The sequence below is a fragment of the Nerophis ophidion genome, linkage group LG08, assembly GCF_033978795.1.
Source record: "Nerophis ophidion isolate RoL-2023_Sa linkage group LG08, RoL_Noph_v1.0, whole genome shotgun sequence".
Lineage (NCBI taxonomy): Eukaryota > Metazoa > Chordata > Actinopteri > Syngnathiformes > Syngnathidae > Nerophis > Nerophis ophidion.
In genome coordinates, this window is record NC_084618.1 from 41,913,421 (window position 1) to 41,926,293 (window position 12,873).

Below are 12,873 nucleotides of genomic sequence, written 5' to 3' on the forward strand. Positions count from 1 at the left end.
TACCGGTCGATCTACGTTCCCATCCTCACCTATGGTCATGAGCTTTGGGTCATGACCGAAAGGATAAGATCACGGGTACAAGCGGCCGAAATGAGTTTCCTCCGCCGTGTGGCGAGGCTCTCCCTTAGAGATAGGGTGAGATGCTCTGCCATCCGGGAAGAACTAAAAAGTAAAGCCGCTGCTCCTTCACATCGAGAGGAGCCAGATGAGGGGGTTCGGGCATCTGATCAGGATGCCACCCGAACGCCTCCCTAGGGAGGTGTTTAGGGCACGTCCAACCGGTAGGAGGCCACGGGGAAGACCCAGGACACGTTGGGAAGACTATGTCTCCCGGCTGGCCTGGGAACGCCTCGGGATCCCCCGGGAAGAGCTAGACGAAGTGGCTGGGGAGAGGGAAGTCTGGGTTTCCCTGCTTAGGCTGTTGCCCCCGCGACCCGACCTCGGATAAGCGGAAGATGATGGATGGATGGATGGATGATGGATGGACATTCACAATAAAGTTCGCAACTTTCGGTGCTAAGAGAAAAGCAATGCCTCTACCGGAAGTCGCAGACGATGACGTCACATGTTGATGGCTTCTCACATATTCACATTGATTTTAATGGGAGCCTCCAACAAAAAGTGCTATTCGGACCGGAAAAACGACAATTTCCCCATTTACTAGGATAATTCTGGGAAATCCCTTATTTTTCTATTGTGTTGCTAGTGTTTTAGTGAGTTTAACAGTACGTGATAGTCGGAAGGGTGTCTCCACGGGTTTCTTGACGCCAGTGTCTCAGGGGAGTCGATGGCAGCTGTGGACGGCACAAGCTCAGCTTTTCTCCGGTAAGAAGCAACTTTTAAACCAGAATTTTCTCACCGAAACCTGCTGGTTGACATTTCGTCGTGATTCGTGTTCGCTTGACCGCGCTCTGATCCATAGTAAAGTTTCACCTCCAGGAATTTTAAACAAGGAATCACCATGTGTTTGTGTGGCTAAAGGCTAAAGCTTCCCAACTCCATCTTTATACTTTGACTTCTCCAATATTAATTGAACAAATTGCAAAAGATTTAGCAACACAGATGTCCAAAATACCGTGTAATTATGCGATTAAAGCAGATGATTTTTAGCTGTGTTTGTGCACAGCGCTCATACTTCCTAAAAACCCTTGACGTCTTGCATACACGTCATCATTACACAACGTTTTCAAGATGAAACTCCCAGGAAATTTAAAATTGCAATTTAGTAAACTAAAAAGGCCGTATTGGCATGTGTTGCAATGTTAATATTTCATCATTGATGTATAAACTATCCGACTGCGTGGTGGGTAGTAGTGGGTTTCAGTAGGCCTTTAATACCTATTCAGTACTGTCGCTAGTTGATATTGATACTATTGACAGTTGGATTGAATCAAGATGTCAGTCACACAATGTCCGTGAACGCAGCACATTTAAATAGGTCGCAGGGTGGACTCTGCTTGCGGTGACGTCATACAGCAAGGCGGGGCTTGCTGGCAGGTGAACGGGACATCGTACAGGTGTGAAGTCAGCGACATGTGCGTTCAGAAAAAGACTTCCAAGGGTTGAGTGGTGTTACGCGCGCCAAGCCATGGCGGATAGGTGCGTGGGAAACTGCGCGCCTATGTTCTTCCTCGCCGTGGTTTTTGATGTCGCCGGTCTAATTGTTCTTCTGGTCGGGATCTTCGGCAACTTGAACGTGGACGGACGCTTCTACGGAGACTTCCTCATCTACACGGGCTCGCTCGTCATCTTCCTCAGCTTGGTGTGGTGGGTGCTGTGGTACACCGGCAACGTGCGGCTGGAAGCCGACCGTAGAAGAAGCTCTCTGGACGCCCGCTTCACGCACTGGGCGAGGAAGATCTCCGAGAGGCTGTCCAGAAGCGCCATCAAGTCTCTGGAGAAGAACAACTATGGAAAGGACGTGAACGGGATCTCGTCTTCTGACGCGCACTCGAGGATTACGTTGGAACGGAATGGCACCTGTCCCGCGGGTCACCACAACAAGGGGTTTGACGGCGGGACCGAGTGCGCTCCTGACCGCAAAAACATGGAGCTAGGGGTGTTGAGGAACTCTGGTGAGAATCTGCAGTCTGTGCAGGACAAAGCAGAGAGGATTCTCTAAAATGGTGCGTATGACTTTTGTACAGAAACCATTATTCCATTGTTGTTTTGGCAACTTTAATGGCCACCGGATAATCTAGGCCAGGGGTGTCCAAAGTACAGCTCTCACACCTTTTTTCCACATAAGGAGAAAAGTTGATGCTAATAACACAAAGCGGACATAGATTATTTTATACGAATAACTTTTTTGCATATTGGATTGGTTTTAGTCCATCTTGATTTTTTCCAGAATGTGATCCAAGGTGGGAAAAAGGTTAGTCAGCCATGATGTACTGTAAACTCACAATTAGTTTCCAAAATTTAATGTAAAGTAGAACCTTGCAATTAGCATCAACCTTTACATTTGCATCTTTTAAAGGCCTACTGAAATGAGATTTTCTTATTTAAACGGGGATAGCAGGTCTATTGTATGTGTCATACTTGATAATTCCGCGATATTGCCATATTTTTGCTGAAAGGATTTAGTAGAGAACATCCACGATAAAGTTCGCAACTTTCGGTGCTAAGAGAAAAGCCCTGCTTCTACTGGAAGTCGCAGACGATGACGTTACACGTTTGGTGGCTCCTCACATATTCACATTATTTTTAATGGGAGCCTCCAACAAAAAGTGCTATTGGAACCGAGAAAACGACAATTTACCCATTAATTTGAGCGAGGATGAAAGATTAGTGTTTGAGGATATTAATAGCGACTGACTAGAAAAAAAATAAGTAAAAAAAAAAAAAAAACGCGATTGCATTGGGACGGATTCCGATGTTTTTAGAGACATTTACTTGGATAATTCTGGGAAATCCCTTATCGTTCTATTGTGTTGCTAGTGTTTTACTGAGTTAAATAGTACCTGATCGTCGGAAGGGTTTGTCCACGGGTGTGTTGACGCCAATGTCTCAGGGGAGTCGACGGCAGCTTTATGGACGGCACAAGCTCAGCTGATCTCCGGTAAGAAGCGACTTTTTACCACAATTGTCTCACCGAAACCTGCTGGTTGTCATTCCGTCGTGATTCATGTTTGCTTGACCGCGCTCTCATCCATAGTAAAGTTTCACCTCCAGGAATTTTAAACAAGGAATCACCTTGTGTTTGTGTGGCTAAAGACTAAAGCTTCCCAACTCCATCTTTCTACTGTGACTTCTCCAATATTTTTGAACAAATTGCAAAAGATTCAGCAACACAGATCTCCAAAATACTGTGCAATCATGCCGTTAAAGCAGACGACTTTTAGCTGAGTGTGTGTGCAGCCCTCATACTTCCTAAAAACTTGTGACGTGTTGCGTACACGTCATCATTACACAAGGTTTTCAAGACGAAACTCCAGAGAAATTTAAAATTGTAATTTAGTAAACTAAAAAGGCCATATTGGCATGTGTTGCAATGTTAATATTTCATCATTGATATATAAACAATCAGACTGCGTAGAGGGTAGTAGTGGGTTTCAGCAGGCCTTTAACAATTATGCCATTGTAGTTATTAATCGTTTATTTTGTTAAAAGCCTCAAATGAGTCCAATAGCCAAATGTAAAGTAACGGTAAATGGGTTATACTTCTATAGTGCTTTTCTACCTTCGAGGTACTCAAAGTGCTTTGACACTATTTCCACATTTACCCATTCACACACACATTCACACACTGATGGCGGAAGCTGCATGCAAGGCGCTAACCACGACACATCAGGAGCAAGGGTGAAGTGTCTTGCTCAAGGACACAACGGATGTGACTAGGTTGGTAGAAAGTGGGGATTGAACCAGGAACCCTCAGGTTGCTGGCAAGGTCACTCTCCCATCCCCGCCACACCGTCCCCGTCTAATAGTAATACGAGTCTAATACAAGGGTGTCAAACGTATGGCCGGATGAGTTGGCTAAGTATGAAAATGAGCCAAAATTTTTGAATGAAAGAAACTGCTGTTCTAAATGTGTTCACTAGACGTCGCAATAGCAATTATTTGTATCTTTGTAGATGATGCTGCATATGTAAAAGAAAAAAAAAATCACACGATATTAGTGCACCAGTCGAGAAAAATAATCAAACTACATAAATAACTTACTGTAATTTTGGTATATATTCTTTTATCTTATAGATTAAAAAATAAACACATTATCACATAATTTATTCATGAAATATAAATAGTGACAAATAAAGACAACATGTGTGTCTAAAAAAAAACAACAACAACATTATGATTTGTACATTTTCAGAATGTGCTTATTCTATTTTTAAACGAAGAAAACAATCTGAAGTTGTATTTATATAAGTTATCGTGATGTGACTTTACCAGTCCGGCCCACTTGGGAGTAGATTTTTCTCCATGTGGCCCCCCATCTAAAATGAGTTTGATGCCTCTGGTCTAGTAATTACTATAGGGTTATTGGTAAAATAATTCCGAATTAAGTAAAAGTGCCATTTGCAACTTCCTCACAGTGACATTTTTCAAAGCAAAAAATATAACAAGAACCCCAATGTTTCCCTTAGTGGTTTAACAAAACACATTTGTGTGACAAATTTTTCACAATTATAAAGCTTATGTAATAAAAAACATTTTCCGGTCCAAATAAAATGATTGCTGTTTAGGGTGGTCACTTTTCCAGTCTTGCCAACACGTACCCGCAGGAAGCGCTTGCACACATACAAAAAGCAGGCAAACAGACGCAACAGATAATTTTCCGTCTTGTTGTTGTAATGATAGAATATATACTCAACGACAGTAATTGGCTAGCAACACGTAAAGCTAACTCACGAGAATGTGTTACATACGTACCTAAATACGTCATCACATAGGTACATAATTATTTCATTATTAATTACGTCACTACGTATTTCGCCACACCTAGTGTGTGTGTGACAATCAAAAAGAAAAAAGAACTAAAAAGCGGCGTATACTGTGTAAAATACATTAGAAAGTTGGCGCCCTCTAGGCATCTGTGTAAATGTTGCAAGCAGTCCCTCTAAATCAGCATTTATCCTTGATTCATGTCAGCTTTATTGCGTTGGGGAGCCAAATGTTGGCGACTCTTATATTTGGGATGTGTTCGCGTCCGTGCGTGTTACGCTTGCGTGTGTTTTGGTGGGTTTGGGCTATTGAGAAAATTATCCACCCAGTCAAAATAAAGATCCAGCATTTATTGAATGTGATTGCTCCCCCAGCGACCACACGCAATACAGAGAGTAGATGATGAATTGTAAACATGTAGAGACAAAAATGACATTCTCTTGAGTCTTCTAAATGCTATATATTAGATACAGTGGGGTAAAAAAGTATTTAGTCAGCCACCGATTGTGCAAGTTCTCCCACTTAAAATGATGACATAACAGAGGTCTGTAATTTTCATCATAGGTACACTTCAACTGTGAGAGACAGAATGTGAAAAAAATCCAGGAATTCACATTGTAGGAATTTTAAAGAATTTATTTGTAAATTATGGTGGAAAATAAGTATTTGGTCAACCATTCAAAGCTCTCACTGATGGAAGGAGGTTTTGGCTCAAAATCTCACGATACATGGCCCCATTCATTCTTTCCTTAACACGGATCAATCGTCCTGTCCCCTTAGCAGAAATACAGCCCCAAAGCATGATGTTTCCACCCCCATGCTTCACAGTAGGTATGGTGTTCTTGGGATCAACTCAGTATTCTTCCTCCAAACACGACGAGTTGAGTTTATACCAAAATGAATACATGGATGATACAGCAGAGGATTGGGAGAATGTCATGTGGTCAGATGAAACCAAAATATAACTTTTTGGTATAAACTCAACTCGTCGTGTTTGGAGGAAGAAGAATACTGAGTTGCATCCCAAGAACACCTCCCCTACTGTGAAGCATGGGGGTGGAAACATCATGCTTTGGGGCTGTTTTTCTGCTAAGGGGACAGGACGATTGATCCGTGTTAAGGAAAGATTGAATGAGGCCATGTATCGTGAGATTTTGAGCCAAAATCTCCTTCCATCCGTGAGAGCTTTGAATGGTTGACCAAATACTTATTTCCCACCATAATTTACAAATAAATTCTTTAAAATTCCTACAATGTGAATTCCTGGATTTTTCCCCCCCATTCTGTCTCTCACAGTTGAAGTGTACCTATGATGAAAATTACAGACCTCTGTCATCATTTTAAGTGGGAGAACTTGCACAATCGGTGGCTGACTAAATACATTTTTGCCTCACTGTACAAGTATTGTGAAATGTAACTGTGGTGGATCGATCGCAATGCAGTTGGCAGTGCTCTATACAGAGATGAGGCGATTCGTGGATTTGCTCGATGTCACCAATGATGTAAATACGTTGACTTATGTGAATTGCGTCGGGGCATTGAGGAAAGATGGCCGCACGCAGAGAACAAAATGTAATGCAAATGGCTTTTTTACAGCAACACTGCTGCAGTGCTCAAGAACTTACAAAACCCCAAACCAGTGAAGTTGGCACATTGTGTAATTCGTAAAATAAAAACAGAATACAATGATTTCCAAATCCTTTTCAAACTATACTATATTGAATAGACAAATAATCATTAACACACAATTTAACGGCAGCAACACTTTGCAAAAAAGTTGGCATGGGCATTTTTACCACTGTGTGACATGGCCTTTCCTTTTAACAGCACTCACTAAACATTTGGGAACCGAGGAGACCAATATTTGAGGCTTTTCAGTTGGAATTCATTCCCATTCTTGCTTTAAGTTGTTCAACAGTTTGGGGTCTCCGTTGTGGTATTTTAGGCTATATATTCCATCCATCCTTTTTTCTACCACTTATTCCCGTTTGGGGTCACGGGGTTGCCTATCTCCGCCTTCAGGCGGAAGGCGGCGTACACCCTGGACAAGTCGCCACCTCATCGCAGGGCCAACACAGATAGACAGACAACATTCACACTCACATTCACAAACTAGGGACAATTTAGTGTTGCCAATCAACCTATGCCCAGGTGCATGTCTTTGGAAGTGGGAGGGAGCCGGAGTACCCGGAGGGAACCCACGCATTCACGGGGAGGACATGCAAACTCCACACAGAAAGATCCCGAGCCCGGGATTGAACCCTGACTACTCAGGCTCTCATATTGTGAGGCAGACTTACTAACCCCTCTGCCACCATGAAGCCAGGCACACATTTTCAATGGGAGACAGGTCTGCACTACACGCATCCCAGTCTAGTATCCGCTCTCTTTTACTATGAAGCCACGCTATTGTAACATGTGGCTTGGCATTGTCTTGCTGAAATAAGCAGGGGCGTCCATGATAACGTTGCTTGGATGACAACATATGTTGCTCCAAAACCTGTATGTACCATTCAGAAATAATGGTGCCTCCGCAGATGTGTAAGTTACCCATGCTTTGGGCACTAATACACCCCCATACAATCACAGATGCTGGCTTTTGAACTTTGCGCCTATAACAATCCGGATGGTTCTTTTCCTCTTTGTTCCGGAAGACACAATGTCCACAGTTTCCAAAAACAATTTGAATTGTGGACTTGTCAGACCACAGAACACTTCCACTTTTCATCAGTCCATTTCAGATGAGCTTGGGCCCAGCAAAGCCGGCAGCATTTCTGGGCGTTGTTGATAAATGGCTTTCGATTTGCATAGTAAAGTTTTAACTTGCATTTACAGATGTAGCTACAAACTTTAGATACAAACTATAGTTTTCTAAAGTGTTCCACAACCCATGTGGTGATATCCTTAACACATTGATGTCGCTTTTTGAGGCAGTACCGCCTGAGGGATGGAAGGTCCGTAATATCATCGCTTACGTGCAGTGATTTTTCCAGATTCTCTGAACCTTTTGACGATATTACGGACCGTAGATGGTGAAATCCCGTAAATTCCTTGCAATAGCTTGTTGAGAAATGTTGTTCTTAAACTGTTCGACAATTTGCTCATTCATTTGTTCATAAAAAGAAGCTACTTTTATACCCAATCATGGCACCCACCTGTTCCCAAATAGCCTGTTCACCTGTGGATTTTCAAAATAAGTGTTTGATGAGCATTCCTCAACTTTATCAGTCTCCTTTGCCACTTGTTCCAGCTTTTTTGAAACATGTTGCAGGCTTCAAATTCTAAATGAGATAATATTTGCAAAAAATAACAAAGTTTACCAGTTCGAACCTTAAGTATCTTGTCTTTGCAGTATATTTAATTGAATATAGCTTGAAAAGGATTTGCTAGTCATTGTATTTGTGTTTTTATTTACGCTATATACAACGTTTCAACTTCACTGATTTTGGGGTTTGTAAAAAGATGGCATTAAAAGACTTTTCTACAGGATGGTTGAGAAAGTAAACAAGGTAATTTAACCTTTTATACTGGACTGAACAACATACATTTTAGGTTTCTAGACATAAGAAAATTGTAGTTTGGGGTTATTCATACATAAAAGTTGTTTCACCACTACAGATGCAAAAATAAAAATAAATCTATAGCTGAGTGGAATAAATTATCGTACAGACCTACTGCGTATACTTGTGTCGGTATATCTATTATCATACCATTCCCTCCCAACCTACACACACAAACTCGCTGTGTAAACTTTACAGAGATTAAATGGGACAATGAAAAAGGATAATTAATTCCAAATTGTTAAGGACAACCTAAAATCATCAGACCGGAGGTTGGGTCTTGGGTCCAGTTGGATGTTCCAACAGGACAATGACCCCAAACACATGTCAAAAAAAGTCAAGGAATTGCTAAATCAGGCTAGAATTAAGGTTTTAGAATGGCCTTCCCAAAATCCTGACTTAAACCCCAATGAAAACATGTGGACAATGCTGAAGAAACAAGTCTATGTCAGAAAATCAAAAAATTTAGCTGAACTGCACAGATTTTGTCAAAAGGTGTGGTCAAAAATTCAACCAGAAGCTTGTGGATGGCTACCAAAAGCACCTTATTGCAGTGAAACTTGCCAAAGGACATGTTACCAAATATTAACATTGCTGTATGTATACTTTTGACCCTGCAGATTTGGTCACCGTTTCCGTAGACCCATAATAGATTCATAAAAGAATCAAACGATAGCGCTCTTTTCATCACAGCAGACGAGAGATGAGAAGACAAGCCCCTTTACGAGAGTCACCTTGCGCAGGTACTGACCCAAGCAGTGGAGGAGAATGGAATATAAAGATATCCCAGTCACAAGTGATAATGCCAAAAATAAAATAATTGCAGTGAATGAGGCAGGACTGGGGCCACAGATAGGGTGCTTTGCACATGTAGTGAATTTGGCATCACATCTCAGTCAATAGGATGGAGCGCCTCCTTGGGAGGATCAGGAAGGCTTCCTACTTCCACCAAAGCACAACAGCTGCTTATGTGCTTAAGAGAAAATAAGAAATGCTAAAGCTGGCTACTCATAAGCTCATACATGTTGTCCCAACAAGGTGGAACTGCACTTTTGATATGTTGCAGCAGCAGGCTCTGCATTGACCCACAAGACCCTGAAGACCAATGTCAAAGACATCATCACCCTGTCTGATGATGATGTGAGAGTGGCAGAGGAGGTCCTCCAGGTGCCTAAACCCCTCAAAACTGTTACATCTCTGCTGAGCACTGAAACTTCACCATCTGTGTCAATGATCCTGCCACGGAAAGAAAGGATTCTACAATCCATGCCTCCAAGTGTGGTAGACAGCAGCATCACTCCAGATGTCCAGCTTTATTTCACTACCTATATGTCAAGAAAGCTGTTGTGCATTCTTCTGTTGCACTTTAAATTGTTTTTTTTTTTAATTAATGGTCATTGGTCCAAGTTTAAAGAAAGGAGAAATGCCTTTTTATGTGGCACTGTTTTTCATTAATTATGTTAAAAAGAAGATGTTATGCCTTGTGCACTTGAACTTGAGTTTATATATTTTAATTTAATAATTTAAAAGTGTTTTTTTTTTTGCTGATAAGAGAAACGATCCGAACCGTGAGTTTTTTGATCTGTTCCACCTCTACAAGGCACCGTGAATTGATTTACGTGGACCCCGACTTAAACAAGTTGAAAAACTTATTGAGGTGTTACCATTTAGTCGTTAATTGTACGGAATATGTACTGTGCAATCTATTAGTAAATTATTTGCAAATCATTGTATTCCGTTTATATTTACATCTAACACAATTTCCCAACTCATGGAAATGGGGTTTGTATATATGTGTGTGTGTGTGTATATATATATATTTGTATATTTATAAATATATATGTGTATGTATGTATGTATATATATTCGTGTGTATATATATATATATATGTGTGTGTGTGTGTGTGTGTATGCATATATATATATATGTGTGTGTGTGTATACATATATATGTGTGTATATATATATATATGTGTGTGTGTGTGTATACATATTTATATGTATGTATATATATATATATATATATATATATGTATGTATATATATATATATATATATATACACACACAAACTCTGTTTCCATATGAGTTGGGAAATTGTGTTAGATGTAAATATAAACGGAATACAATGATTTGCAAATAATTTTTAACCCATATTCAGTTGAATATGCTACAAATACAACATACCGGTATTTGATGTTCAAACTGATAAACATTTTTTTGTGCAAATAATCATTAACTTTACAATTTGATGCTAGCAACATGTGACAAAGAAGTTGGGAAAGGGGGCAGTCCACATTTCAAATTGTTTTTGGAAATATTCAACATCGTGTCATCCGGACCAAAGGGGAAGCGAACCATCCAGACTGTTTTCGACGCAAAGTTCAAAAGCCAGCATCTGTGATGGTATGGGGGTGCATTAGTGCCCAAGACATGGGTAACTTACACATCTGTGAAGGCACCATTAATGCTGAAAGGTACATACAGCTTTCGGAACAACATATGCTGCCATCCAAGCACCGTCTTTTTAATGGACGCCCCTGCTTATTTCAACAAGACAATGCCAAGCCACATTCAGCACGTGTTACAACAGCGTGGCTTCGTAAAAAAAGAGTGCGGGTACTTTCCTGGCCCGCCTGCAGTCCAGACCTGTCTCCCATCGAAAATGTGTGGCGCATTGTGAAGCGTAAAATAGCACAGCGGGGACCCCGGACTGTTGAACGACTGAAGCTCTACATAAAACAAAAATGGGAAAGAATTCCACTTTCAAAGCTTCAACAATTGGTTTCCTCAGTTCCCAAACATTTGAGTGTTGGAAAAAGAAAAGGTGATGTTACACAGTGGTGAACATGCTCTTTCCCAACTTCTTTGGCACGTGTGTATATATATAGTATGTGTGTATATATATATATATATATATATATATATATATATATATATATTGTCTGACAAATGTCTACACGTTAACAAATGTCAGGGAGATTTTAAAGGCAATTAAAATGGAAATGGGAGGCCCAATATGGATCCTTGAGCTACTCTTACAGAACAATCTTAAATGTTATGATATGGTTTCATCCATTGGCCTTCGGTTATTTCTGTTTTGTTCTGGGAATTCATAAAAAAGAACTTTACTTTTTTAGGCGCGTTATGACCTATTTTCCCACGACGTTGCTTTGTGGGTCTATAAACTTTGTCCAACTCTTAAGTATTTTTAATATGGTAGGTTAATAAATGTGTACCATATTTCTGTTAGTGTTGCACATACTGTTTATCCCTTGACTGAGCTTTTTTGGCTTTTGTGCTTAATTTTAATGTATGTAAAGTAAATTTGACAGGTTTTGCAGGCTTATTGTTATCTAATCAGCACCACGACACCACTACCACCCGTGTCATCATCTTTTCATCCAACAATACATATTCTTTAAAGAGTAAAGCACAGGCTTGTAAAATTGTTCATGTGCATCTACTTTTATTTCTGTCAATAATGTTTCATGCCACTGATATTCCTCCTCTTCTTCGCAGGTCAAATTACCCTTAACATATCGACTGGACTTTAAGTACTGCTTTTTAAAGACAGAACACTTTTTTTATTTTTAAATGAGGATTTCTTATTTAGGGACACACTCCAACTAAAAGCAGAAGGGATGCAAGCAGAAGAAGAAAATGTTTTTTTTTTAATGTAAATAGTGATTCTCTGTGTTTTTCTTTTTGTGACAAATGTTATTTTTTTTTTAGAATAAAGTTGACCAATAGTTAAATGTACAGTACTTCAGTGTAAACTTGTGTTGTGTATTGGGAGATACATGGGTGCACACAGTGCGGTCACTGCCAATGGTACCTTGTGGTACCTAATTTCTTTCTTTTTCTTAGTTTATTTCGAACATGAATATTTACAACACAATACATCAGACAATACAATATTACCTCACATCTCATCATGCCCGAAAAGGATTGGGAAGAAGCAAAGCTTATTTAATTTGACCCCTTTCCCACATCAGAGCGCCCATATATACATTCATCTACTAATTTGCTAGGGGGAAAAAAAATTTCAATCCCTCATCTACAGTATCATTTATGCAATTGCATAGTGTGGTGTTTGTTTGGGAGGTGGTTGAGGTACACATGCACTCGTATGGCTGGTTGTATTTTAAACATTTTCATAATAGAAATCAATAGAAATATTTAACAATGTCAAATCATTGCTCTCTCAGAATCAACAAAAACGCTTGACAATTCACCCTTGGTCCTGATGGGTGCTGGTTAGCGCCTTGCATGGCAGCTCCCTCCATCAGTGTGTGAATGTGTGTGTGAATGGGTGAATGTGGAAGTAGTGTCAAAGCGCTTTGAGTACCTTGAAGGTAGAAAAGCGCTATACAAGTACAACCCATTTACCATTCATATAATGCTGTTCACTCCTGTAGATCAGA

At 40.3% G+C, this 12,873-nt stretch overlaps 1 protein-coding gene across 1 annotated transcript; it reads left to right on the plus strand.

The window, feature by feature from the left end:
• Positions 1 to 1,463: 1,463 nt before the first annotated feature.
• LOC133557797 (transmembrane protein 238-like) lies at positions 1,464 to 12,208 on the plus strand. Its single transcript, XM_061908600.1, has 2 exons — positions 1,464 to 2,126; positions 11,969 to 12,208. The coding sequence occupies exon 1, from the start codon at positions 1,589 to 1,591 to the stop codon at positions 2,120 to 2,122; it is 534 nt and encodes a 177-aa protein (XP_061764584.1). The 5' UTR covers positions 1,464 to 1,588; the 3' UTR covers positions 2,123 to 2,126; positions 11,969 to 12,208.
• The last annotated feature ends 665 nt before the right edge of the window (positions 12,209 to 12,873 follow it).